We start from the raw sequence: 27,006 nt of genomic DNA, 5'->3' as shown, positions 1-27,006 counted from the left end.
TGTATATTAATATTCACGTTGGATATGGAAGGTTAAATGAGATAGCACATACAAACGTAAAATAAACCAGATTACTGTATATTTGATGAGCTACAGGGGGATATTTTAGGTGATAGAGCAGTTTAAAATTGCTTAAAATAATTAAAATGTGCGAATGAAGGGGGGATTTAAAATGAACATTAACACTAACATTGGATGAAAACCAAAACTTCAATCTCAACAAACAAGGAAATACGTAGGACAAAAATGAAGTAACAGACGGGGCCAAAGTCTTCATCAAATGTGGAGATTTATTTCTAAAAGATGAGTATCCCTAATATTTTTGTCATCCACATTATGCACAGTATGAACAATATATACGTATAAACATTAACACTGCGTTGAAATATAGGAAGAAAAATACATGCATTTAAATACAGATTCAATTCAACTGCAGTGCACTTAAAAATTCTCAAATTAAAAGCCTCAATTAACATTTAAAAACAGTTATTAAGGATTAAATGCAAATTTATTGCACTGAAAAGTAAAAAAAAAAAAATACAACTGCACTGTACTTAGTGATTCTTTGTGTCCCGTGAGTACCACTAGATGTTTTTCATCTTCCATATTTTTATTCTATTCGTGTACTTCTGTCACACCGGACAGTAAAGGATTGTGTTATCGTTTATTCTATCAGCCTATTTTATCTTGTCTCATCTTACAACCCGGCATCCATGGCCACATATAATTAGAGAGAATTTAAAAAAAAAATGGAGAAAATGAAAAAGTGTTCCGTTTAATTTGTGATCTCAAAAGGATCCTCTTGTGCGAGCAGTCGTTGGAAGACCTTTTTGGGGTACAGGAAAAAGCTTCTGGTCTGCTCCAGGTCCTGCGCATTCATGATCCGCATCACCAAAGATTGCTGTATGGCCGAAGACTCGCAGGGGTGGTGGCGCACGCCGTGACTGACGTTTCTGCCCGGCTCGATGACCAGCAGACCCTCTTTAAAAGCAAATTCATCTGTTTTATTACAAGCGCCGCCGTGGGTCGTCTCATCGGATGCGTCCGCTTGGCTGATGTTAAAGGACATCTCACTGGAGCAGGACCAGTTGGTTGTCCGGCCCGTCTCGGACGGGGGACGCTCCGGCGGCGACGGTGCCGTCTCCCGAATGTTCCTGTGGAGGTAAACGGTGTAACCCTGCACCAGACGGTTTAAAGCCGTCTTATAGGACAGACGAAGAGACTCCGCCGACCCGAATGGCACAGAATGTAGACGAACCTGGTGAAAGAGTAGGCAAAGGTGCACAATGAATCCTGTGCGGCATATCCAGAAAAATAAAAGAAATGATTTGAGGATAGAAAATCACGGAAAAAATTTAAATAAAGTTTTAAAAAGAAAAAATATTGGGAATTGTCAGCCCATAAATAAAATAAAACAAAACCAGACCAAAAAAAAAAGCCTACAACTAAAAAAAGAATGAATCAATGCTAATAATTCTATTATTCATATTGTCATCATCAACACTAACATAATCATAAAAATGGTGTTGTCCAGTCCCCCGCAAAAAAGACAAAAAAGTCAGTTGAAAATTTTGGACAATAGAAGTAAAAGTAAGACTAAAAAATATAATATAATAAAAGTAAAGACGAAAAAACCACAAGTACAATCACAATATTTATGTATTTTAGTTACAAATATTAATAATAATTACTCCATTACAACAATGAAAATCAAAACACGCGATTAAAAAATTAGAATCAGAAGTCAAAATTACAGATATATAAACAAAATAATATAGAAAAGTAATCAATAAACTTAAGAATAAGACAACAGTAACATTATTTGAGTTTAACATTTCTATACAAATGATTAATGCATTAAATTGTTTATTAATTTCAAATATAACAACATTATTAATGTTTCCAATATCTGAAGAAATATTTATTGTAAAAAAATATAGATAATCATTAAGATTAAAAAAGGAAGGAAGGAGGAAACAACTCAAACTTATAGTAAATATATATAAAAAAATTAAAAAACTATTGAAGTTTTAAAAAGATAAAATACAGTTAAATTGTTTTAATTTAAAACTATAAACCAGTAATTCACACAAAAATAGAAGTATTAATGACATAAAAAAAATCTAAAACATTGCAATTTCTAATTTAGCATTCTAAAAACCCAAATACAAAAAGAAAAGGCAAGAAATGAATTTCCCCAAAATGTTGACTGACCTGGTGTATCCTCATGTGGAGATGAAGCGCAGCTCCAGTCAACCACTGCTGCATGGACACGGAACTCATCCTCTTCTTATTGGTCATCCTCTGGTAATGGTCCAGCATTTCCAGTTTCAGCCAGTTGTCGTAGATCTCCGTGGTCTCGGCCATCGTGTCCTGGTCGTTGGCGATGCCCGGGATCAGGCTCAGGTAGTTTTGTGCAATGCCGCCGATCCTTGAAGAGACCGCGATGCCAAAAACCTTCCTGGACCGGCGTGCTAGAGCCGATTGGTTCGCCTCTGCTGAAATGTTGCCTCTAACCTAACGGAGGAATTTTAAAAAGTGTCTTGACTGCAATCAAATAAATGACATCAAAATGACCTATTATAAGCAATAATGTGCAGTAATCGCTACTTGGTGAGCAACGTGGTCCAGTAGCAAGGACAAAGCCAGAGCTACGACGCCGACGCCCCCGTGGGTGACCCTGCCGCCTCTGAGCTCTCGGTTGAGGCGGAGGCCAAAACCTGCTCGCTGAGACTCGGTCAGAGTCCTCTGCAGCGAGGCGTACTGGTGCTGCAGCGCATCCGCTGAGTCCAGAGACAGGAAAGAGGTGAGGACCGGATCCAGGGAGATGTCTGGGACCGCGTTGGCATCGCGGGCCGCCAGGAAGAGTTCCTGGACGGTGCCCTGCGAGGGAAGGCACAGACCGGGGCCCAGCAGGATCATGGGTGCGCTTACTCGTGTGCCTGCGCGAAAACAAGCTCCCTTCAGTCCAAAGTATTTCTGACCTTGTGGGTGTTTACTTACGGTCAGAATGACGTAAACATGTCCGCTCAGTCACTGGAACATAGCACAAATGGAGAGGTAAACAGGGGCGGCAAGTAACCAAGTACTGGACTAACACTTTGTTACTGCACCCTTTAAAGTGAAAATAATGTCTTTTACATTTCACCCTTGCTGTTCCCTAGGACATGTGTGCACTCACCGCGAACAATGAGGCACTCCAAGTCAGGCGGAGATACATTTTCTGCATGTACAAAAAAGCGATCAAATGTAAAATGGACTTCAATTTAATCAATACTTCGACATTTACCACTCTTTTTTTTTAAGTTTCTGTATTAATACAATTACACTGTCTGAGTACTTTTGTCAATTCTGGAGACAATATTTTTTAAATAAAACCCAGATGGGCAAACTGCGACTTTAGAGATCTCCAGTCAATGCAACACTGAACAGATAAAGTGAAGCAATCTCCATTATTGTGATGAATATATTTTTAAAAAGGTCAGAGGGCACAACCAGTAAAGATGGCCAACTAGAAATACGATAAAGTCACGTGACATACTCCACTGCGAAAGAAGTCATGTACTGTAACTCAATACTGCGCATGTGCACGAGACGGCTTACGGAGAGGAAAAAAAAAAGATGTACGAGAATAAAGTCCGATTTAAAAACGTCGTAATTCGATATTTTCCTTCTTAAAATTACACAAGAACTTTGCTTAGAAATATTGAAAGCGACAAGCTAATCACGTGACACGGCTCGCTAATCACGTGATGCTGGTCGTCGGCTACAAAAGAATATTGCGCATGGGCACACCGACACCGCCATCTTGAAAAACAAAGAAAACAAATAAAGTGGAAAGTGGCATTTTCTCGAAGTAAAACTAATATTGTTTCGAGAATAAAAGTATTTGAGGTTACTCCATATATTCATAATATTTATGCAGAAAAAAATCTCCGAAATAAAAGAAGATTGCGGTCGAAATACAACGATGATAATTTTTAATAACGCGTCATTTTCCTCACATTACCAATTCATACTCTCAGCATAATAATGGATACTGTATTTCATTCGTCAATCGAAAGTCACTCGGCTTGTCCGCTAGTCACGTGTCCTCCTGAGCCTAGCGTTCTGGTCGTTCGGGGGGCTTGTGACGTCACGCTAAGATCCCTCCCCGAGGTTCGATGGCTCATGGACCCAATAAAATAAGTACAATGGGGCACATCTCGCCATATTCCACATTAATGGAAGCACGCGAGCATATCCTAAGGATCCTCTTTTAAATGTGCAGCAATATCTCGAGGCGGAGTCTCACAGAATCTCCTCGTCGTATCCTGCAAAGTTGGCCGCTATCGGAGCAAAGAGAAGAGAACATCTTCCTACATTACGGCTTCCAAAAAAAAAAAAAATAATAATAATAATAACAGGTGAGTGTTTAACACAGTCTATTAAGATCAAGAATGTCATTCAAGTGCACGTGTTGCCCTCCTACTATGATAATATAATTCTCCGGTTCCCCGTTTTCGCCGCAGCATGGCGCTTACGTTAGCAACATGTCAGTTAAGGTGTATTTGCAACCTAAAAATGTTTCGAGATGCCAAAGTTCAACATGCACGGAGGTCAGTTTGACACAGTGATCACTGCATATTGTAGCGATCGTCTAACACCAGGAAAATGGGGACACTTTTGGGTTTGGGAAATGTACAAATGCATCTCCATATTCATTATATACATATGAATTCAATGTATAAACACGCACTAAATGCACTACACGAGCACAGTGTTTCCCTGCTTTTTAAAATTTTTGAAATGTTTTTTTCTTTTTTAATTGTATCCCTACCGTATTGCCCTCGCATGGAGGAAAGGAGAGCCACTTTAGCGACTTTTCAGATGTTATTTAAATGAATCAATGAATTGAATTGAATACGACTCTACTGTCATCTTAATGCTGTTACAGTAGAGTAGACGCAACGATAGCGCGTTGGACTCCAGATCCAAAAGGTTGCGTTTTCAAATTACCTCGGTTTCACGTCGTCCTCCAACCATCATTTGTGTGCTCGCAGAATTACAAATTTTCACCCCCCCAAAAAAACAAATCACACATCATTTTACATTTTTTACAGTATGAATCAGAAGACGGAGCGTCGCGGCATCCACGTGGACCAGTCGGAGCTGCTGTGCAAAAAGGGATGCGGTTACTATGGCAACACGGCCTGGCAAGGACTGTGCTCCAAGTGCTGGAGGGAGGAGTACCAACGGGTACGCCAGAAGCAGATCCAGGATGACTGGGCCTTGGCTGAAAAGTAGGACTTATTGTTAATTGCAGATGTTGTCCTCACTGTTCTGAGGACCGGGGTTCAAATCCCACTTCCGCCTGTGTGGAGTTTGCATGTTCTCCCCGTGCCTGCGTGGGTTTTTCTCCGGGTGGCCACTCCGGTTTCCTCCCACATCCCAAAAACATGCAACATTAATCGGAGACTCTAAATTGCCCCTAGGTGTTATTGTGAGTGCGGCTGTTTGTCTCGATGTGCCCTGCGATTGGCTGGCAACCAGTTCAGGGTGTACCCCGCCTTCTGCCCCTTGACAGCTGGGATTGGCTCCAGCACTCCTGCGACCCTGGTGTGGATAATCGGCTAAGAAAAAGGATGGATGAATATTTTGTTCATTCAAGGCGAGGTCTTAATTTTTTTCTGCATTCTGTCTGAGGTAATTTGCTCTTAAAGGGGCATAAGTTGCGCTGTCACTCTCCGAGGTTGCAACGCGAGGAGGAGGCAGCCGTGTACGCCAGCAGCCACGGCGCGCCGGCCCAGGGGCCGCAGCCCGCCCAGGGGCCGCAGCCCGCTCAGGCTCCGTCGCACCCGCCCCAGTCCTCGCTCGGAGCCTTTTCCAAGTTCGAGGAGAAGAAAACCAACGAGAAGACGCGCAAAGTGACGACCGTCAAGAAGTTCTTCAGCCCGTCCTCGCGCACCACTTCCAAGAAAGGTGCGGGTGGAACCAAATGGGACAAAAATGCAAGGAAACACACAAAAAAAACCAAAAAAAATCACAAATGACTTAATTAGTCAAGAACTGACGAGTTAATTAGTTGGAAACAATCAGCCCACAGGGTATTTTGCTACCCGGGCTTTTTTTGGGACCTTAGAAGGCAAAGTCCACACGCTTGTTCCACAGACAGGTGACATTCTGATTCTGGAGCGATCAGAATCGAAGTCTCAAACTAACACACGTTTGTTTTTTTTTTTTTGGTCACCCCTCACCAGACTCAGCGGAGTTGAAGACGAGCAGCCCGTCCATGGGCCGCCACGCCAGCTTCGACTCAGACCAGGTGTCCAAGGACTTCGTGGAGTTCCTGAAGAGCCTGCAGCGGCCCGGCCGGGAGATCCACAAGCAGTGCCGCAGCTTCCTGCTCAGCGTGTCCGGCAAGAAGGTGACCGCCGCGCAATTAGTCGTTGATAATGGGCCTGCATGTGGAAGTGGATCTGTCAACAAAACATTCCATTAACATGGTTGACGCATTTTGAACGTATTCTACAAACATGGCGGAGAAGCGGCATTCCACAAACATGGGAAACCCAAATTCTAAGTCGAAGGCTGGGGGCCGAGTCGCTACAGATACGGCAATGCGCTCGCACCCTCGCGTACTCTACTACTAAAGCATACATTTGAAGCAAAAAATAAATATATTTCTTAAATTATTTTATTATATAAAATATTTAAGATATACATGGAGTTCTACTATGCAGTTTATTATCAGGAAAAGCTTTAAAAATTCTTTAAAAAGCCAATTTTTTTAGGCTTGGAACGCATCATATCTTTTTCCATTCATTGTAATGGGAAACATCGATTCGGTTTTCGAACAAATCACTTCTCGAACTGTTTTCTGGAACGGATTGCGGTCGAGAACTGAGGCATCACTGTATTATAACATATTCCACAAACATGGTGGACACGTTGCGACATATTCGACAAATAGACATTTATTAAATATTCTATATTGTCTCCTATTACGACTACTATCTTATTATTTTTATTATTATCTTATCTTATTACTACTATTACGATTGCTATCCACTATTACTATTACTATATTGTCGATATTCTAACATTGTGTCGATTTGTTTCAGGAACTGAGCGCAGGAGAAGTGTCGGAGTGCGTTCAGGACTTCTACCAGGGCCTGGGCGAGCGCTTGATGGGTCACTTCAAAGGTGGGGCGGAGAAGACGTCTCCCGGTTCTGGAACGCAGCGATAGGACAAATGCGGGGAATGTTCCCCTTGCTCAGGTTCCTCCGAGGCAGTGGAGCAGGTGATGGACCAGGTGGAGAAGTACATCATGACCCGTCTGTACAAAAGCGTCTTCTGCCCAGAGAACACCGACGACGAGAAGAAGGACCTGGCCATGCAGAACAGGATAAGGTGGGTGTCCCGCGTGGTTTGCATTTTTACCTTTATTGCCTCAACGCTCGTTAATTGTTTGTCTTGCAGAGCTCTCCACTGGGTGAACATCCACATGCTGTGTGTGCCCATGGACGAGGAGATTCCCGAAGCCTCAGAGAACGTGGTCAAAGCCATCACGGGTAACTTTCCCTTAGTTTTATTCCAAATCTGCCGTCCGTATTTACTCAAATAACCATCATACCTCCGTGATACCGATTTTTTTTTTTAAACAATGTACCTCAAACAAACCCCTGCCATGCATTCCCTCGCAATGGTCCACGACACCACGTATTCGGAAACACCGATCCAGACATCATCGAGATGGACTCCAAGAAGGTTCCCCGGGACAAGCTTTCGTGCGTGACGCGCTGCAGCAAGCATATCTTCGCCGCCATCGCCAGCACCAAGAGTGAGCCGGCGTCGGCCGACGACTTCCTGCCCGCGCTCATCTACATCGTCCTCAAGGCCAACCCGCCGAGACTGCAGTCCAACATCCAGTACATCACGCGCTTCTGCAACCCAAGCAGGCTGATGACCGGCGAGGACGGCTACTACTTCACTAACCTGGTCAGCCACAATCCGTTCCAGAAGGCCTGTTGAAAAGTGAAACGTTCGGAAAACCGAAGCGCGTTTTCCCATTGCAGTTAATGGAAAATGAAATAATGCATTCCAAGCCTAAAAAAATAGTTCTTTCTAAAGCGTTTTTTTTAAAGCTTTTCCTGATAATAAACTGCATAGTAAAATTACGTGTATAGTTTAAATACTTTACTTTTCTAGGAATGAGCTGTAAGCCAAAAAATTTCAAGCGAGTGATACAATATTGTTAGGATTGCAGGGGAGTGGGTTTCCTTGAAAAACTAATATTTCCTGGAAGTGGTCCCAAAAAGAACCCCTGGTTTAGCGTAAGTAAAAAAAAAAATAATAATAATCCAGAAGCAATGACATGATTTGAACACCCAGCCTTCTGATCCGGAGTCGGATACAGTACAGTTCCCCCACGGAGTCTGTTGCCTAGAAACAGGCCCAACGACAGCTGACGCCTTGTTTATGTGAGTCACCGCGAACCGAGTGGAGCAAAAGGAGAGACACCCTGCAATTAACACAATTAGAAACTGTTTACACACGCCACAAACACGGCAGACATAATCTAGAAAGATAAAGCCATGTTGAAAATTATGTAGAAGACAAACCCAAAAATGTCAGACGTGATGTAAAAAAATCCAAACATGGCAGACATTGTAAAAATAAGAATCCGCAAACATGGAGGAAATTGGGTATTTAAAAAAAAAAAAAAATCCATGAACATGATAGTAGAAAATTATGTAAAGAAAACATATTCAGACGCTGTAAAAAAAATAAAATCTCAAACGTGATGGGCATGATGTAAAAAAAATGGCAGATATGGTGCAAAAAAAAATAGATTCTATAAATACGCTGGATATGATGTAAAAAATTAAAATTAAATGATATTTAATATTATTTTATATATTATTAATATTATAATATTTAAAAATATAAAATTCCCATTGGGGAAACAGTGTAAAAAAATATCTAAAAAATCTAGAAACATGGAAGACGTACTGCAACAAGCTCCACAAAGATGGCGTCCGGAGAGCAGTTTCTCCCAAATGTCCCAAAGCGTGAACGCGTGTGCCTTGTTGTTTTCTGTCCAGTGTTGCGCGGCGGCCTTTATAGAGAAGCTGGACGCGCAGTCCCTCAACCTCACTCCGGAGGAGTTCCAGTCCTATATGTCAGGCCACGCCTCACCACACTCGGACCGGAACCGTCCCGACGGCCCCTCCGTCCCGGACTCCCAGTCGGACCCTTCGCCCCTTAACCCGGCGCTGGCCCAGCTCCAGCGTAACCTGGACCTCCTGTCAAGCCTGAGCAGGCGCCAAGAGACGCTGACGGAGGCGGCCCGCAGGCTTCAGGCCGAGCTGCTGTCCTGGTCCGACGGCGTGCGGCGGGAGGTCCGGGACGTCCTGCAGAAACACCCGCTGAACGTGAGCCGGCCCGCCGTGGCCGCCGCCGCTGACGACGACAACGCCGACCCCGACCTGCTCCCTGAGCCTCTGCCGCCCCAGGTGTTTGCTGGGTAATGAAGTCCAAACATTACACTCCCGCTTGGAAAAGTCCACACATTACAGTTTCAGAGGCTTTTCGGGTTTAATGATCAACTCGTGCTGCAGCCTCACTCCAAACTGCTCAAACTTGAAAACGAAATTGCGCTAACGCTGCTATTTGTTTTACTTGATTACATTTTTTCACTAATATAACATTGAGCTACATTTTTTTTTCTGGAATGGAGGGGGTGGGGGGATGGCCACATTATTAGCTACATACAGGAAAATTTACAGGAAAAGATCCAATACAGAGCTGTTTTAAAAAGCAGTGTTAATTCATTTAATTAAAATTATTATATAATTAAGTTATTTTTTTTTGCGGAATAAGGTGTGACTATAATCAACGCTCTGGTCAAATGTTTTTTTTTTTGTTATAAAAGACAAATTTAACAACACGTTTATTATAGCATATAAGGTCTTATTATTGTTATTAACAGTAGTTCTCAAAAATATTACACCAAGTATTTTAACTCCTAAAAAGTATTTTGTAAGCCACTGCAACATAATGCACAATTTTTTTAGGATGAAATGTAGGGAAATGAAAAACAAGTACTTAATTTCTCTTATTCTCTAGTACAATTTTTAAAAAAATGGTACCAAAATAAATGTTTTTTTTAATTCTTTAAGATTAAATGCAAATGTTTTGAAGTTTTAAGAAAATGAAAACCAAGTACTTAATTTCTCGTATTCTGTAGTAGAATTTAAAAAAAATTGTACCTAAATAAATGTTTTTTTATTCTTTAAGTTTAAATGCAAATTTATTGAATTTTTAAGAAAATTACAACTGAACTCACACTATAAAGTGATTCTTTCGCATACCGCTAGAGGGAGCCAATTTGAGAACGATTTATTTTCCGAAAAGCGCATAATTTTCCTCCCTCCATTTTCTGAAGCGCTTAATCTCACTCGCGACACCGGTGTGATGTCTGCCTTTAAATGTCTCCTATTCTTTTACAAACGATAATAAACACTACAGTCAACACTTTATCTTATCACAAATTTATCTTTGAAAAGGCAAATATTTTTGTGGGTCGGTCAGCGTGCTCAATAAGACTTGACTGCAAAAATGACACGTAATAATATTTCAACTTGACTGTGCTGTGTCTCTCAGATTTACGTTGCCATTAAACGCTCCAGTATTATATTTGCTGCTAATTACAATGCTGTAAAATGGATTTTTAAAAAAATGCAATTAAACAAAGAAAAACGACCTTTAGCATGAATCCCGAGTGATTATTGTATCGTGTCACAATAACACAAGCGTCACAAAACCCGTGCAATTAACAGTTTATTTATTATTAGTTATTACCATACTGTTTGGTGAAGTGTGACTTTATTTCTTTATGTCGAGAGGTTGAAGCGGGCTTTTAACTGCAACTGCAACAAACTCTCCGATGTGCAAAAAGTGTGTAAAAGCTTTTCTTTTTTTGTTTGTTTTTAAAGGGCAGGTTAAGGTCATGGCTTTCCACAGGATGTGTACGTGGAACGTTCCACAAGTAGCTCGTTGTGGGGGGAGATGGAGGGGTGTGGGGGGCTTAAAAGCAAGCGCTCGTCATTGGTTTTCTGAAGTGGACGTTGTGCGTGTGCGTCTCCTCTAACAAATAAAATGCACCATACAGGATGAATTCATGTTTGTACATGCTGGAAAAACTCATGGAACACGGCATTAGGCACACCGGCAACAGTCTACCGAAATTTCCAGCCTATAAACCCTCGACTTTTTTCACACGCTTGCAACCCTGCAGTTTATGCAGTGATGTGGCTAATTTATGCATTTTTTTTCCTAACGGCCGCAAAGGGGTCACTCGAGCGGTAAAGGTAAGAGTGAGACCGGCGGAATATATGTGCCGACGAAGTGACTTGTACCGGTCCGGCCCTGTTAGCGGCGCACTAGCGTGCTACTGCCGTGTCTCAGTGATTTTTACCGGTATGTTTTTGTTTTTTAAACCGGCCCTGTTAGCGCGGCGCTAGCGTTAGCACTAGCTCGGCCGTCTTTCTTTGTAATTATCTCATGTTTCAATGTGGGCACTTGCGGCTTCTACACAGCCGAATGTACTGGGTGAGGCTTATAACCAGGTGCGCTCCGTAGGCCGGGAATTAGGGGAATTGGATCCAGTTTGAGGAATTTAACCGCAACGGTCACAAAAAAATCAGTTGCACTGCGCAGGTGTGCCTCATGTTGTGGCCGGTTAGTGTATATTTGTTGGGGGGGGGGGGGGTGAAGATAAACGCTTGATAGTATACAGTAAATAAGGCATAGATTATGTACAGGCCAAAGCTAAAGCAGTGCGTTAGTATCAAACATCTGTTAAATATTCATACGGCAAACCCCAAAGCAAGGAGTCCAAAACATCTCAAATTATGTACAAAAATACTTAATATGCAAACGTCCCTATAGGAATATTGGTATAGAAAAAATAAGGGGGATCTCTTGGTCAGTGACCCCTTAGTCTGTTTTTTTTTTTAATCTCTTACCATCAGCCAAATACAGAACTGAGCGTCTGGAGCATCAGCTACACTTTGGACTCGGTCTCGGCGTTGGCAACGTCTCCGTTACGCTCAGTCCGCGGGTCCTGGTGCTCGGTCTCGGGCACCAGGCCCTGCTGGCTCAGCTTGCTGGCCATGGACCAGGTGAGGGGCAGGCGGCCGCGACCGTTCATGTCGGCCAGCTGGCGGGCGCTGCAAGCCGGGGTGTTGGTCTCGTAGATGTCGTGGAAGCTGTTGTAGTCCACCTCGTAGAAGCCGTCCTCCAGCGTGAGCACGGGGGTGAAACGGTAGCCCCACTTGATCTCGCTGCTCACGTATGAACTCCGGGCCTGGCACGTCATGCCTGGGGACGGGGGAAGGATCAGTAGGGACTGCGCACTTCCATTCATTTGGCCGTCACTATCTAGAAGTCTGTCTCTCCGTCTTTTCACCGGAACGTATCGGTCGGTCGGTCAGTCAATCCTTCGCGGTCTGTCGGTCACCATCTGTCAGTTGTTAGCCTGTCTGTGCACCTGGTTTTACTTAATCAGTTCGTCTACGTAGGTCAGTCCAACCGTTTACCTATTCTTACCGGTCACTCTGTCAGTTCATCCCTCACTTATCGTTCAGTCTGTCCACCTGTGCTTTTTTTTTTTGTCATCCAAGACCTGTTCTGATCTTTAGGTCTGTCCAGCCATCAGTTCATCAGTTTTTAAATCTGTCAAATCGGTCACTCCGACTGTTTTTATCTATCTATCAATCTTTGTCAAGCAGTCCATCTCACTGTCCAACAACTCTTATCTGTTGGTCCATCTGCCTGTCCGTCCACTTGTTCTTACTGATCCATTCATCAACCATCCATTGGTCAATCATCTTTTTGTCCGTCGGTTCGTCCATCCACCTGCCCTCCTTCAGTTATTATTGGCCAAGCAGTCGCTCAGTCACCCACCTCTGTCTGCACATCCCTATCAGCCAGTTTGTCTATCAATTCACGTCTGTTCTTTGGTCTATATGGCCATCCCTATTCGTAAATCCATAGTCCCCTGTTAGTGTATAATATTAAGAGTATATAAAAATCTCTACGACCCTCAAACGAGGTGGCTTACCGGTGGCCTCAACCATGCCCTCCAGAATGACCACGATTTCCAGCTCCTCCTTGGCCAGGTGGGCTGGTGAGATCTCCCAGAAGGGACTGTTCTGGTTGATCTCGTGGCAGATGATAAGCGGCGACACGAGGAAGAGTCTGTCATCGCCCGTGTTATAGCCCACGTTTATGTCCGTCTGGTTCAGGGGGATGAACTCCCCTTCCTTGGTCTGCTTGGACTTGATCAGCTTGGCCCGGATCGAGGCCTCCACGATGTGCGAGTTGCGAAGGTCCCCGACCCGAAACATCAGGCACAGGCGTCCGTCCCTCATGGATATGACGGCGTTGGTGGAAAACACCAGGGTCTCAGCCCGCTTCTTCGGTTGCGAGATCTTGACGAACATACAGCCCACCATGAAGGCGTTGACGATAGAGCCGAGCACGGACTGGATCAGGAGCAGAACGATCCCTTCGGGACACTTGTCTGTGATGACTCGGTATCCGTAACCGATGGTGGTTTCTGTCTCGATGGAAAACAAAAAAGCTGACACGAACCCATTAAGATTATTGACGCACGGAGTCCAAAGGTTGTCCGCTATGTGGTCAAGGTCCCCCCGCAGGTACGCTATGAGCCACCACATAAAGCCAAAGAAGAGCCACGTGACCGTGTACACCAGGACAAAGATGAAGAGATTGAAGCGCCACTTGAGGTCCACTAACGTGGTGAAGATGTCCGTCAGGTAGCGGTACGTCTCGCGCACGTTGCCGTGGTGGACGTTGCACTTGCCGTCTTTCTGGACGTAGCGCTGGACTTTCCGGGCCTGGTCCATCGCCGCCAGCTGTTTGGGCAGGTCCTTGCCGGCCGGCTTGAGGAACTTGGAATGTCCGCTGATGGCTGGGCTCTCCACATCCTGCTCCATGGGGGTTCTGGATGTATTCAAGGCTGCGGGAGTAAAGCAAACAGCATCAGTGGCGGTCAAATTTCCAGCGGTGGGAAGTAACAAAGTCGCAAAACTTATCTACTGAACTTCAGTAGATTTTGCAGTTTTTTTTTTGTTTGTTTGAGATTTATCCGATGAACCCCTGCATATTCACACTTTGGCATTTGGGAAATCAGCTATTTGCGGATTTTTTTTTTTTTTTTTTGGGGGGGGGGACCTATCTCCCGTTAAGTCATTGATTTTTCAAACAATTTTAGAGGCGTATCAATTCCATATTTTTGCTGTTAGCTAAGGTTCGCTATATTTCAAATCAGTTTTAAAAATGAATTTGAATTCCATTAATTCATCCGACTCCCCAGCCCCCCTCCCAAAAAAATAGCTATGTGCTTTTATGGGGGGGGCCTAGTGTGTGACCCAAGTAAATCTGTCCCCAGTGATTTTTAATTTTTCTTTAGTTTCTTGTTTTTTTTTTCCATGTGAATAAAAGAATTGTGTAGATTTTTTCGCTGATGTTGAGCCATTTATCAAAAAAGGTTTCATACATACAGCATTTGAAAGTAAAAATTCATTTTTACTTTTCAAACTTTGTACTTGAGTTCATTCCAGAGTTTGCACCTTTTCTTTTTTTCTTTTCTTTTTTTTTTTAACAAAAACACGAATTTCTGTACTGCTGCATAAGTACAGAGTGCAAGTACCTGTACCTTTGTCACATTTTTAGGATTTGTAGAAAAATTTAATTTGGACTCCTGCTTTTACCTTCACGTGAAAGTTTTACTGCCCCCCCCCCCCCCACATACACCTCTTGAGCTTTTCGACCCCGTAGTTATATTTATCAGTGGAACAAATGGCCGCGTCGAAGCCGCTGTGAACTACGTTCACGGGGGAATATTTTGAGCTTGAACAGCCATGGTATCCATGGCAACGGACTGCTCTGTCTATCATGTGCTCACGATATAGCGGGAATGTTCTGGAACGGGCCCGCGGGATTGGATAATATCACTCATGTTACTTTGAATGGGGTGGGGCGGAGGGGGGGGGGGGGCTGATATTTAATCAGCAATAAAATGTGTGATTTGTCCCCCCCACCACTACCTGCGTCAACCTTAGCGTTAAACTTTAGTACCTATGGGCATTTAGCTAAATGGAAGCTTCTGGTAGCATTGGACCCGAAAGAGAACTGTGGTACAGGTTAGCGTGTTTCTACTTTTTTTTTTTTTTTAGTTATATGAAGAATAACAAATATTACACTTTGTATTTAGAATGGTGAAGCTAGAATGAATCCAAAGAGCTAATGTGATAGCCTAACACCGTACAACATAACGTATTAGCTGTCGCAGCTTAAAAAGGAGCTACCGGTAATATTGGCGTCAGGAGGAAAGAAATGTAGGTTTGAGGGTGCTGCTCTTCGAATATTATGCTGTTAAGGATATTTGTTGACAACTTTTAATAGCCAGTGAACGAAGAATTTGTATTATTGTTGTCTAAATGAGCGACACGTCAAGACATTAGCAACAGGCCTCTAGCTAGCTGGAGGCTAACCAGTACATGAGAGCTAATACTGTATATGAACCACATAATGTAGATACTTGCATATTAGCCATGCTAGCTTTAAATGGGTGGCATTGTCAAAAATGAAGGTTTGAATAAAGAAATAAAGATGAGCTCTCCTTTTTTTTGGGGGGGGGTAATCTAAAAATGAAAAAAAAATAATTAACTTGAATTTAGATGTCGGTACGGATGAGTGCCCCTAGCTAAATCGAGGCTAATTATAGATTAATTAAAGCAACACTTCCCCGTTTTCATCAGCCACAATTGAATAAATGTTGGAGTCATGTAGCCCAAACAGAAAAGCAAATATTTGTATTGGTTCAGCTAATATGACTCTAAAAAGCTAATAAAACACTGTTTATGCTAACATATTAGCGGAAGCACCTTTAAAAGTGAAAATAATGGAGTTTGAGTCCAAACATAAATCATTTTAAAAGGCTTTATTGAGTTGTATTTAAATTTTACATATTTATTTTTGGGGCTCTCATTCTGACCTGCTTTCATGATCAACAACAATGAATTTAAATGTATAAGTGGGAAAACGTGAGTAACGTTTGGCTAAACATTAACTTTCAGGTCGCAAACGCCAGTAAATGGAGGCCACGGTAGCAACACTACAATATGTTCTATAACTACATTTCATTATATTCAATACTTTTAAATGAACATCGAGAAAGTGAGCAGGGGCAACGTTTGCATATATTTGTCCCACGCGAGCCAGATCTCCCGATTCCATACAGTGACGGTCGGCCACGACCGCGGCCGTCATAAAAAAAAAAAAAAAAATCCTAAAGCTCGATGGAGCCTCTGGCGGCCGTTGCTAAGCGACCTTTGTTTGGGGATTGGGTTTTAGCAAACAGAAAATGGGATTGTTTAAGCAGGTGTATGACACAATGGCCGACGGGGCCCCTTATTATAACGGCAATTACGGCTTTTATTCCGGGATCACTTTTTGAAATGAAATGCGATTCGCGGGCCCAGTACGCCACGCGATCGTTCCGACCATATGGCTCACATGAAAAGCCTGGGGGGGGGGGGGGGTGTTCATGTGAGACATATGGTCGGAAGGTGGTGATGGGATGTGACATTGCCTCGTTTTTATTCATTTATTTTCCATGCGCACATACTATGTTGCGACCATGACAATAACAGTATATATTAAAATTATGAACTACAGGCACATATTTTCATATAATCCTGTCCAAACATGGTGGGAAACTCAAATAGTTCTTGGGACCATTTCAAGCGCTTTCTTGAACACCGTTACCGCTCTTTCATAAAAATACACGCATTTATGGAACTATGGATTTTTACGGCAGTTTCAAAATTGCTGCTATTGCAGCAATTTTCCTTCATTTAAGACACGCGGGCCAATGAAAACCCTTGTTTCGTAGACGTGGGTCATGTTTGACGCACAACACGCTTGGTGTACGCAAACTTTCTAGCAAGTTTCGACCCTTCTTGCCCACATTCCCCAAAAATTCCTCCTCTGAAGACCAAATTGTCTTGATGTGGATGGCGGCTTGTGTATACGTGTCTCGCGATTGGCCGATCAACTGGAGTCTATCCCAGCTGACTTTGGTACAATTCAGAATGGTTGCCAGCCAATCACAGAGCACATATAAACAAACATCCACTCACATTTACGGAAGCGTATTGCTACCAAACAAACAAAACAAAAACAAAAAAGGTCGCTATCATGTTATAACGAGATATATTTCACGTTATAATGTGGATGTTTCATGTTATAACATGTGTGTCACGTTATAATGTGAATCATTTCATGTGATCACGTGAAAGATTTCACATTATAATGTGAAAAGTTTCACATTATAACGCGATTCGTTTATAACGTAGAAAACAATAAATAAATAAATACATTTCACCCCGGTTCCGCGCACCCCCCTAAAAAGCAATGACTTCCGGTTCTACTACATTACTACGTATTCTTGCTCCATGTGTAAGTGGCATTCCTCGGGTACACCACGACTCCGTAAAAAGCTCGCCAAATCCACGTTTTGTGCAAACCTCAATGAGAGTCCGCTTCTAGCTGTGTCTTCCTTTATGCTACCTTGGAAGGATGTGAGTGACCACAGGGTCGCAACACGGTGACGCCAACTTTTCAGGTTATAACGTAGACCTTATTAGGTGTTACTGTGATATGTTTCATGTTATAATGTGATAAATTACTTGTTACAACGCGGTTCATTTCACATGCGAAATGAATTATGTCACAACATGAAATAATACACGTTATAACATGTAATTAACCATGTTCTAACGTTAAACATATCATGTTATAATGTGATAGCGACCTTTTTTTTTTTTTTGGTGTGGCAGCAATACACTTCCTTACCTACGTGGAAGAATATGCAGAATGTGGCCCGCAGACTCCGAGTTGCTCACCCTTGGCAGAAAAAAAAAGGATTTTTGTATTTCCATCAATAATGATTTCGATTGACAACCAGCCGCAGCGTGGAAGTCATGTTACAAAACGGGCGCAACTATTTGAGGTGCAACGAGAGGCTGTTGTCATGGAGATGAAGGTGACCTGCTTTATAACATTCAAAATCATCGCTACGGTTATTATTTATGCTGTCTGTCAAAAACGGTGGCACGTGCGGGGGACGGAACCGACGGAGGCCGCGGGCCTGCTTGCACAGCTGACAACATTTTCCTTCCCAACACCCCCCCCCGCCCCCCCCCACGGAGCACTCATCACGTCACGGAACTAAGACGCACACACACGTCGACATCACCGGCATTAATAGCAACCTCTTCTTGTTATGCAACCCCCCCCCCATCCATCCGTGCTCTTCCCCGCATCCCACCCATCCACAAGAAGCTAGTCTCATCCTCCTCCTCCTCCTCCTCCGTTGTGACATGACAAAAAAAGGGCGCTTACCTGCAGCAAACGGGCAGCCCGGATCGTTTCCGCTCGCATCCTTTCCTTCAGAATTCCACGATTTGTGCCGAGCGACTGAGAGGGGAGGCTTAAAATGCTCCTTTTTCCTCTGCCTCCATCCTTCTCCTTCCTGCTGCTGCAAGGCTCTGAAGAGAGAACTCACTGGCCCGTTAGCCTCCTCCCACCATCTCAGCCCCCCCCCACCTCCTCTTCCTCTTCCTCCTCCTCCAACAAAAATATCGGAGCTAGGAAACAGTAAGAGAGGTCGATAAATAGTGCAAGAGAAAGAGAGAGAGGAGTAGAAAAAGAAGGGAGAGCTCGAGGGCACATTGGTGGGTGGCTCCACGCCGTCAGGCAACAGCGTTCTTGATCCTCTGCAACGAAAGACCGACATTGCTGTAGTTCACAATGTCACAGCACCTGTGAAAAGTCTTTGCTTTTCTTCTTCGTGACTATTATACCGCCCCCCAGAGGCCAAGTCGCGCAACAAGCTAATCAAGACACGCTAACTGCTTATTTACATTTGATTTAGAAATGTTATTACCATGCATTTTTTTTAATAATATACAATATTACGGAGCAATTTTTCGCTCTTCAACGAATGTGCAATTTTTTTTTTCTGGGGGGGGGTGGTAGTGGTGGTTATCAAACAGTCATTTCAATGGTTAAAGAATTGCAACGCAACAAGCTAATCAAGACGCGCTGTTTATTTACATTTGATTTAGCGATGTTATTACCATGCATTTTTTTAATAATATACAATATTACGGTGCAATTTTTCACTCTACAAAAAATGTGCAATTTTTTTTTTTCTGAGGGCGGGGGTAGGGGTAATCGAACACTCATTTCAATGGTAAAAGATTTGCAACTCCAGTAAACTTGGTCGTGGACAAAGGAGAAGATAGAAAAGGAAGCAATACGAGGATAAATAAGTGCTTCTTAGATATATTTTAGTCATAATTTGTGTCAGTCATAAAATAGTACAATACAAAGCAAAAAAAAAAAAAAACCTTCAGGGCAACAGCTTCCTAGAAGCCAACAGATATTTTAGATAACAACGTGATGTAGTACAACAAGTATAATATTGCTTAGGACCATGACGATAACCAAAAAAAAACAAAACAAAAAAAAAAACAAGTGAACATTAATACTTCATAGTATTGTGGTACAAAATATATACACGGTCTATTTCGGCTACAATCACAAAAAGGTGCTCAGACTTCATCAAGTACGCGGACGCCGGAGGCCCTGTTTGCTTAGCATTTGCGCTACTTCACAACATTTGCTTGAACTATATTACATATCTATATTTTTTTTTAAAAAAAGAGTGGAATGCGGAGAGGAATACTTGAAATAAGAAGGGTGAGTGAAGTTGGAGTAGGGATGGAATAACAATGAGATCTTTCATTATCACTGTTGAATCCATCCATTTTCTTTGCCGCCTATCCTCACAAGGGTCACGGCGAGTGCCGGAGCCTATCCCGGCTGTCAACGGGCAGGAGGCTTGCGGGGTACACCCTGAATTGGTTGCCAGCCAATCGCAGGGCACATCGAGACAGACAACAGTCGTACTCGAAATCACACCTAGGCACAATTTAGAGTGTGCAATTAATGTTGCATGTTTTGGGGGTGCGGGAGGAAACCAGACTGCCCGGGGAAAACTCACGCAGGCACGGGGAGAACGTGCAAACTCGATCGAACCCGGGTCCTCAAAACTGTGAGGCCGACGCTTCACTGGGTGACCCACCGCGCCGCCGGTGTTAAATCCATGTTTGATTCAGCGGAACTGGAAGGAAATGAGCCGAGTTTGCCATTTTAAAGAACTTGCATGCGGGAAAGTTGAGTTCTACACCTGCCGACAAAAGCGGGTGTGGGAACAGGAACAGAAGTTTAGAACATTCTGAGCGACAATGCCAGTCCTCACTGAAAATCAAATAAAACAAACCATTGCACAATTAAATATGCACCAATATTCAAATGCCCATACGTAACTACTCCAGGAATTAGCCTGTTTCGAGGGGGTGATCTGGTCTGGTGCAAATAAGCCACTGATGAGGATAATCTTTTCTGGCTTTGATTGCTAGGGTGGGAAAAAAAAAAAATTCTCAACACACCCACACCTCGATCGAAAAAAAAAAAAAAAGGGGGGGGGGGGAATATCCTCATATTGGGTCCGATTTTCAGTATGTGCATAAACCTGATCTCAAAGAAGATTGCATTTAAGACTGACACTCTTTGGCTCTGAAGGTCCGTTCTACTCCGATTACGTGCCGTTAGTGGAAAAGCACACAACAAAAAGAGCCAATTTGGACGCCAAAGTCCACTTGAAAGGCCGCCCTCGCCACCCTCACCACCACGTGATCTTGAACTCGTAGATGGGCCTCTTGCAGTAGTAGTGGTTGATGAGGTGCTTGTCGCACACGCCGATGCACTGCTGCTCGGCGGCGATGCCGCGCTGGGACAGGTCGCCCACGATGCAGTGCAGCAGGTCGTAGACGTCGGCCACCGCTTCCCACGGCCCGAACGTGACGTCCACCTCGCAGTGGTGCTCGAAGAGCTTGACCTCGCCGGAGCTGGCCCCGCCCCCGCCGCCGCCGCCGCCCCCGTCGGCGCGCTCGAAGCGCAGCGAGTTGAAGAGCGGGCGCTCGTACGGCGTGATGGGCATCTCCTCCTTGTAGACGCACACCTTCAGCTTGGCGAAGCGCGCCTTCTTCTGCGTGGCGCGCAGCTTGGCGATCTCCACGATGCGCTCCAGATTGTCTGGGGGGGGGCACAAAACAATATTTCATTTCATTTTGTCTTTTTCACAGTAGTGACCAATCCAACTAATTTACTTGTTAAATAAAATTTTGAAAAATTGAAAATTTACAAATCGAAGTTTAATAGTAACACGATTGCAATTTCCTACAGGATGTCTCCAGAGCACTACTTTTGTCTAAATAACTTCCGGAACTCGCTTCAAAAATAGACACACGCCTGCCTTTGGTGCGGGCGGCGCGGGATCGATTCCCGCTCAGCTCCGGCTTTCCCGTGACCCTTGTGAGGATGAGCGGCTTGGATAATGGATGGATGGACTTCAAAATAGCTCCATGACCGCCCTGGTACTAGAAAATGGTGCACCTTGGTTTGGACAACCTTTGTCCAAATGAAGCATCTCAACAACTTGGCACCAATATGCAATAAATGGGGGCAAAGCACTACTTTTGTCAAAATCAAGCTCCTCAACTCACTTTAATATTATATTTTTAGCAGCAAGATGCCACAAGGTGGCGCAAACCCACTGCTTTTGTCTGCTCCGTAACTCACTTTGTCATCGAACCTCGGTACCAAAATTGGGCACATCACCTCCACAACGCCTGTCCAACCTCATTCCTGTTAACTGACACCTAGATAACATCAGATGGCGGCAAAGCACGATTGTTGTCAAGCTGGAGCTCTTCAACACACTTCAACATGGTTTCTTAGCATCAAGATGCGACAAGATGGTGCCATATAGTACATTTCTTTCTTTGACCTGCCGAATAGAAAAGTGCTGTAGCGCTTGACTGGCATTGTCATTGTAACTCTTTTCTGGATGTTCTACTTGCGAATTTGGCTATTTGCGTAGAGCAGGTATCGACTGTATGTACAACACTTTTTATGAAATCGGTAGGCAAGCAGTCAACAAATCCTCAAGTAAAAAGCACACAGACGTGCTTACCTTTGTAGTAGGGCAGCAGGTCGAGGAAGGCCTGTCGCACTTTCTCTCCGGTCAGCGGCTGCGTGTCCTCCAGGCGCTCCAGCAGGGGTGCGATGGAGTAGTACTGCGCCTCGCGGTGCACTCCCCTCACTCGCTCGCGGCGTGGCAGCTCGCCCTCGCGCAAAAAGTTCAGGATGTCCCTTGAGGAGACGCGGACCAAAACACGGCGAAGTCTCAAATGGATCCACTGTGAGCTCTTCTTTGCATTGACACAGAATGGTACGCGCAATTTACGCTAATCTCGTACTCACTACTGTGATCATGTAACTGCTAGGTATTGTGCCACCGTCTAAATTGGATAAATAACTCCTCAGCAAAGATGTCAGCAGAGCCGCGTAGAAACGGAACGCAGCGAGAGGCGGGCCATTCTTTCCGACCGGCTGCATCTCGTCGGCCCGTTTCCGCCGACGTGCAACGGAGGCCAAACATGGCGGGCGGCGCCGAGAGGTCTCGTCGCCATTAACGAGATCTTATCAAAACCCACGCTGGCGGTTGGCGCCGGTTATATAACGAGCAGCAATTTGTGCAAATATAGTGGTACTTTTGGGGGGAGTTGAATTTGTTCCGCGACAAGGCGTGCAACTCAATCTCAAGGCATCGCTCCCCATTAAAATGAATGGAAATGCCATTAAACCGTTCCAGCCCCTGAAATTTTTCACCATCTGGCAAACTCCTGTTTGCTGCAAACTGAATTGACTTGCTTGCCACCATCCAGTTCTCATATGTAAATGTTTTGGAAGTCAAAGCCCCCCCCCCCCCCCACACACACAAAAAAAAACAAAAAAAAAAAAAACCAAATTGCATATACAATGGCTGAAAAAATTCAGAAGTCGGGTCCACTACTACCTCGTTTATTTTCGATTTATTCCACACTAGTTAACCCGTCTTTACACTCATACGGAAGGTTAAAAAGCTACTTGTAGTCCTAGGTGAGGCACAACTCACCCAAAGTAGGCCCCGTCGCGGTCGATGAAGAAGCGGCCGTCGGCGTCGCGCGGGATGTGGTGGCGCCCGCTGAACATGGCAGACAGCATGGTGTCCTCGTAGCGGCGCAGCGTGGACAGGCGGGTGGTGAAGTGGGAGCCCCCCACATTCAGCGAGATCACCTCGGGAAACTGATTGTGGAGGTGGGGGGGGGGGTTTGAATTGAAAAACAGGAAACTCAAATAATAAATACATTTTTGGAAACATACCCAGAAGCTAATAGTGAACACGGGTCTGAGGTCCCGGGTTCAATCCCAGACCCACCTGTGTGGAGTTTGCATGTTCTCCCCGTGCCTGCGTGGGTTTGCTCCGGGCACGCCGGTTTCCTCCCACATTCCAAAAACACGCAACATTAATTGGACACGCTAAATTGCCCCTTGGTGTGATTGTGAGTGCGGCTGTTTGTCTCGATGTGCCCTGCGATTGGCTGGCGACCAGTTCAGGGTGTACCTCGCCCGCCTCTTGCCCGTTGACAGCTGGGATAGGCTCCGGCACTCCCCGCGACCCTCGTGAGGATAAGCGGTGAAGAAAATGGATGGATGGATGATACCCTACTAAATTTTATGATTAACAGGGCTTTAATCTCTTCCGATTCCAGGTGGTCAGACAATAATTAAATAATAATAATAAACTGGTGGATATGAGAGAACATGTGTCCATTAGGGGACACCGCATTTAAATTCTCTGTAGCAAAGGTAAATAGAGGGATGAAAGTGCCATGTTTTGAAGTCTGCTATTAATTTGGTAAAAAGATTAACGCGCATCACGTGGCCCCGTGTGGGCCAATCACAACGTAGTCTTTTTATCAGCCAAACAAACCCGTTAGGCGCTTTGTTGTGACGTCATTACACAACTATTTATCAGTGGATGGGTCGCAATTAAATCAAACCAAAAACGTTTCGGGTGAATATGGGACCGGCAGCCTACCTCCTGCTCCTGCCCGACTTTCAGCGGGCATCGGGACGGCATGCCCCGGGCGACGCCCGTCGCCACCGACTTCTCCGAGTCGTCGTCGTCGGCGGTGGCCATGGCATCGCCGGACTTGTCCGCGTCGCCCGCGGCCGAGAACACCACCATAACTTTCGGCAGCGGCAGCGGCAGCGTCCGCCGCTCCTGGATGAAGCGTCTCACCCGAGTCGTCGCCGCCGTCGGCAGCAGCAGAGGGCTGCGGGACGGAGACTGCCGCTCCCCGCCACAGCCGCCTTCGGAGCCGTTGGAGCTGCTCGCGCCATTCTGCTGCATTCGCTGCCGAGCATCAACAACAACAACAATACTAATGGCAACAAGTCGAATAACAAGTTACGCTAACAAACGACTGTTTGAAATGATGCGGAACCGGTGCCATTCGACCGGACCCCGTTGAAATCGATGTTAAAGCACAGCTAGTTCCAAGGAGGGGGCGGGGGCGATGTCTTCATTTAGCCGTTTTCGCTACCACGTCCGACGGCGGCGACAACGATTGCGTCGTCACGTCGAGTGCGTGAACGCCGCGGATGTGAGCTGCGTGCATACGGCGACGCGAAGATAGGAAGGGCAAAGTCACCTTCGCGCTAAGTTATTCAGAGGGAAATAAACATTTGTAGATAGCAGTACTTGTATTGCTTTATATATGTAATGTGTTGATAGGCCACGTTTTAACCTTGACAAAAAAGTAAACCATGAAAACCGGGGACGAAATGCACAATTTACGATTTCGTTTTAGCTTCGCGTTTGACCTTTTCAACATGGCCGCCACGTGCCGCAACATCATAGCGTATTTTAATCTATGATGCTATCGACGGCGCAGAAATTATGAATTATGTTTAAAATATTACACCGAGTCATTTACGTCTGTGTTTTAATGCTACCAACAATAGCTTGAAAGTCGTTTGGGTGAAATTCCCTCTTCAAACTTCTAGCTAGATCTCCTGTAGTACTAATGATTTCAATGGTAACAGTTCTACAAAATGTCTGAACGTACTAAATTGAATTATTGATTAATTATTAATTAACTCGTCCAAGATGAGGTAGAAATTCGGTTTGAATGTATCAATACTCACTTGGGCGGCTAGTTTATTTACCATATCGTAGAACTGTACGACATAGTGAAAGTTAATAGCTACACGAGGACAAAGTATTGGAAACCCATATTTGTGTGATGTGTTATAACCATTTAAGTTCTTAAGGAGAACAAAAATGCATTATACATATTTGTAGGATCCCTTATTATTGAAAAAAGTTCGATAAAGTCTCCTTTTTTTCCACATGTGAAACGCGACTTTTTTTTTTTTTTTAGTGTGGCAGTAATACGCTTCCGTGCGTTTTAAAGCAGGATTTTCTAACATTTTAATGGTATTTTTATGGAAGTAAATTAATGCGACCAGGATTTGAATTTGAAATATAAAGCGATCACATTATCAATAGTTGGTGCAATTCGCTGTCTGAAATTCACCACCCAGCCAGTCGCACTTGCGCTTTCGTAGTCACGTGGGCGACACCTACTCAGAAAGCCCAACTGCGATTGGCTGGCTGTCTGGTTCTGACCTGAAGTAACCCTGCCGGGGGGCGCAGACGGTGAAGTTTCTACAGCGAATTGACCCCTTCGTGGATATTGCGCAATCCGCGTCACTGACCAATCAGAGGCCAGAGATCTGCATAGACCAAAGCCCGTTTTTGCTCCCGCCATTTTCTCTGACAACATTGCATGGTCCAGTATAGGTTTAGTTAGCGTTTTATCGCGTATTTGGGTTATTTAACAAAAAATATGGTTAAGAGGTGTAATCACGGAGTTTGTAATAGTGACGACAGGTATCCTGAAAGGCTAGTTGGTGGAGTTCGATTCGTACGCTTTCCAAAACCGAAGACACAGTACGAAAAATGCCTTCGATGGATCAAACTTTGTGGTAGACCACATCATCAACTAAATCCATCTAATATCAACCGGAACAGATATGTTTGCACGAAGGTATGCCCTATATTTGATTTTCAATACATGTCTCGTATAAATGAATTCGAAGTTCTTCGCTAGCATAACACTGTTGCGTGTGAACGATTGACACACTTATTCTTTGTTGAGCGATATTTAGCGATGATCGGACTGCACAAACGTATTGATTTCTTACTGGCTCACGGCCGAAAGTTAACCAGACTGTGTTTGCACGAAGATATGCCCTAAATTTGATTTTTAATCCACCTCTCGTATAAATGAATGAGACGTTCTCCGCTAGCATAACATTGCTACTTGTGAACGATTGACACTTATTCTTTGTTGAGCGATATTTAGCGATGATCGGACTGCACAAACGTGTCGCTTTCTTGCTGGCTCGCGGCCAGAATTTAACCAGACTGTGTTTGCACGAAGATATGCCCTAAATTTGATTTTTAATACACGTCTCGTATAAATGAATTCGAAGTTCTCGCTAGCATAACACTGCTACGTGTGAACGATTGACACACATATTCTTTGTTGAGCGATATTTAGCGATGATCGGACTGCACAAACGTATTGATTTCTTGCTGGCTCGTGGCCGAAGCTTAACCAGACTGTGTTTGCACGAAGATATGCCCTAAATTTGATTTTGAGTACACGTCTCGTATAAATGAATGAGACGTTCTCCGCTAGCATAACATTGCTACGTGTGAATGAAATCAGAAGCATGGAGTCTGTCTCAGTTCAGAATGTATTGTATTTAGAATCTATAATATATCGTTGATTTGAATGAAATCAGAAGCATGGAGTCTGTCTCAGTTCAGAATGTATTGTATTGTATTTGCCATTTTTACTGTTTGTCTTACGTCAGCGCACGTCACCCCACAGATGCCA

General features: G+C 44.1%; 4 protein-coding genes across 6 annotated transcripts; 1 reads left to right on the top strand and 3 right to left on the bottom strand.

The window, feature by feature from the left end:
* Nucleotides 1–316: 316 nt before the first annotated feature.
* Nucleotides 317–4,091, bottom strand: LOC133491927 (uncharacterized). Of its 3 annotated transcripts, none has more exons than XM_061803670.1 (6): nucleotides 4,010–4,091; nucleotides 3,182–3,223; nucleotides 3,004–3,036; nucleotides 2,611–2,942; nucleotides 2,215–2,517; nucleotides 317–1,258 (listed from the first exon to the last, which is right to left on the bottom strand). In XM_061803670.1, the coding sequence occupies exons 4-6, from the start codon at nucleotides 2,920–2,922 to the stop codon at nucleotides 776–778; spliced, it is 1,098 nt and encodes a 365-aa protein (XP_061659654.1). In that variant the 5' UTR covers nucleotides 2,923–2,942; nucleotides 3,004–3,036; nucleotides 3,182–3,223; nucleotides 4,010–4,091; the 3' UTR covers nucleotides 317–775. The 3 variants fall into 3 exon arrangements, with proteins under 3 accessions (XP_061659654.1, XP_061659652.1, XP_061659655.1); XM_061803668.1 differs by lacking the exon at nucleotides 4,010–4,091 and adding an exon at nucleotides 3,542–3,599; XM_061803671.1 differs by lacking the exons at nucleotides 3,004–3,036; nucleotides 3,182–3,223; nucleotides 4,010–4,091 and having other exon boundaries at nucleotides 935–1,154; nucleotides 2,611–2,953.
* A 180-nt stretch (nucleotides 4,092–4,271) lies between these two features.
* On the top strand, nucleotides 4,272–10,742 carry rabgef1 (RAB guanine nucleotide exchange factor (GEF) 1). The gene is made up of 9 exons (XM_061803666.1): nucleotides 4,272–4,406; nucleotides 5,103–5,282; nucleotides 5,732–5,961; nucleotides 6,240–6,406; nucleotides 7,104–7,185; nucleotides 7,261–7,393; nucleotides 7,463–7,554; nucleotides 7,725–7,981; nucleotides 9,088–10,742. Exons 2-9 carry the CDS (start codon nucleotides 5,104–5,106, stop codon nucleotides 9,511–9,513), a joined length of 1,566 nt encoding a protein of 521 aa, XP_061659650.1. The 5' UTR covers nucleotides 4,272–4,406; nucleotide 5,103; the 3' UTR covers nucleotides 9,514–10,742.
* A 1,308-nt stretch (nucleotides 10,743–12,050) lies between these two features.
* On the bottom strand, nucleotides 12,051–14,007 carry kcnj6 (potassium inwardly rectifying channel subfamily J member 6). The gene is made up of 2 exons (XM_061803667.1): nucleotides 13,110–14,007; nucleotides 12,051–12,367 (listed from the first exon to the last, which is right to left on the bottom strand). The coding sequence occupies exons 1-2, from the start codon at nucleotides 14,005–14,007 to the stop codon at nucleotides 12,051–12,053; spliced, it is 1,215 nt and encodes a 404-aa protein (XP_061659651.1).
* Nucleotides 14,008–19,159: 5,152 nt separating this feature from the next.
* kctd7 (potassium channel tetramerization domain containing 7) lies at nucleotides 19,160–25,870 on the bottom strand. Its single transcript, XM_061804183.1, has 4 exons — nucleotides 24,132–25,870; nucleotides 23,166–23,335; nucleotides 22,182–22,360; nucleotides 19,160–21,241 (listed from the first exon to the last, which is right to left on the bottom strand). Exons 1-4 carry the CDS (start codon nucleotides 24,444–24,446, stop codon nucleotides 20,829–20,831), a joined length of 1,077 nt encoding a protein of 358 aa, XP_061660167.1. The 5' UTR covers nucleotides 24,447–25,870; the 3' UTR covers nucleotides 19,160–20,828.
* Between the last annotated feature and the right edge of the window lie 1,136 nt (nucleotides 25,871–27,006).

The sequence above is a fragment of the Syngnathoides biaculeatus genome, chromosome 18 (assembly GCF_019802595.1).
Source record: "Syngnathoides biaculeatus isolate LvHL_M chromosome 18, ASM1980259v1, whole genome shotgun sequence".
Taxonomy (NCBI): Eukaryota; Metazoa; Chordata; class Actinopteri; order Syngnathiformes; family Syngnathidae; genus Syngnathoides; species Syngnathoides biaculeatus.
The sequence above is the reverse complement of the archived record's forward strand: the minus strand, read 5'-3'. Positions and strand labels throughout refer to the sequence as shown.

Bases quoted from the DNA above. Each gene is read 5' to 3' on its own strand.
- LOC133491927 (XM_061803670.1), bottom strand. From the start codon at position 2,922: ATGATCCTGCTGGGCCCCGGTCTGTGCCTTCCCTCGCAGGGCACCGTC. The intron at 2,518-2,610 runs GTAGCGATTACT...TTCCTCCGTTAG, and splicing joins TGGACCACGTTGCTCACCAA to GTTAGAGGCAACATTTCAGC. The intron at 1,259-2,214 runs GTCAGTCAACAT...CTCTTTCACCAG, and splicing joins TCCACATGAGGATACACCAG to GTTCGTCTACATTCTGTGCC.
- rabgef1 (XM_061803666.1), top strand. From the start codon at position 5,104: ATGAATCAGAAGACGGAGCGTCGCGGCATCCACGTGGACCAGTCGGAG. The intron at 6,407-7,103 runs GTGACCGCCGCG...GATTTGTTTCAG, and splicing joins TCAGCGTGTCCGGCAAGAAG to GAACTGAGCGCAGGAGAAGT. The intron at 7,555-7,724 runs GTAACTTTCCCT...ACACCGATCCAG, and splicing joins CGTGGTCAAAGCCATCACGG to ACATCATCGAGATGGACTCC.
- kcnj6 (XM_061803667.1), bottom strand. From the start codon at position 14,007: ATGGAGCAGGATGTGGAGAGCCCAGCCATCAGCGGACATTCCAAGTTC. The intron at 12,368-13,109 runs GTAAGCCACCTC...CCCCGTCCCCAG, and splicing joins GGGCATGGTTGAGGCCACCG to GCATGACGTGCCAGGCCCGG.
- kctd7 (XM_061804183.1), bottom strand. From the start codon at position 24,446: ATGCAGCAGAATGGCGCGAGCAGCTCCAACGGCTCCGAAGGCGGCTGT. The intron at 23,336-24,131 runs GTAGGCTGCCGG...CTCCACAATCAG, and splicing joins AAGTCGGGCAGGAGCAGGAG to TTTCCCGAGGTGATCTCGCT. The intron at 21,242-22,181 runs GTAAGCACGTCT...GCCCCCCCCCAG, and splicing joins CCTGCTGCCCTACTACAAAG to ACAATCTGGAGCGCATCGTG.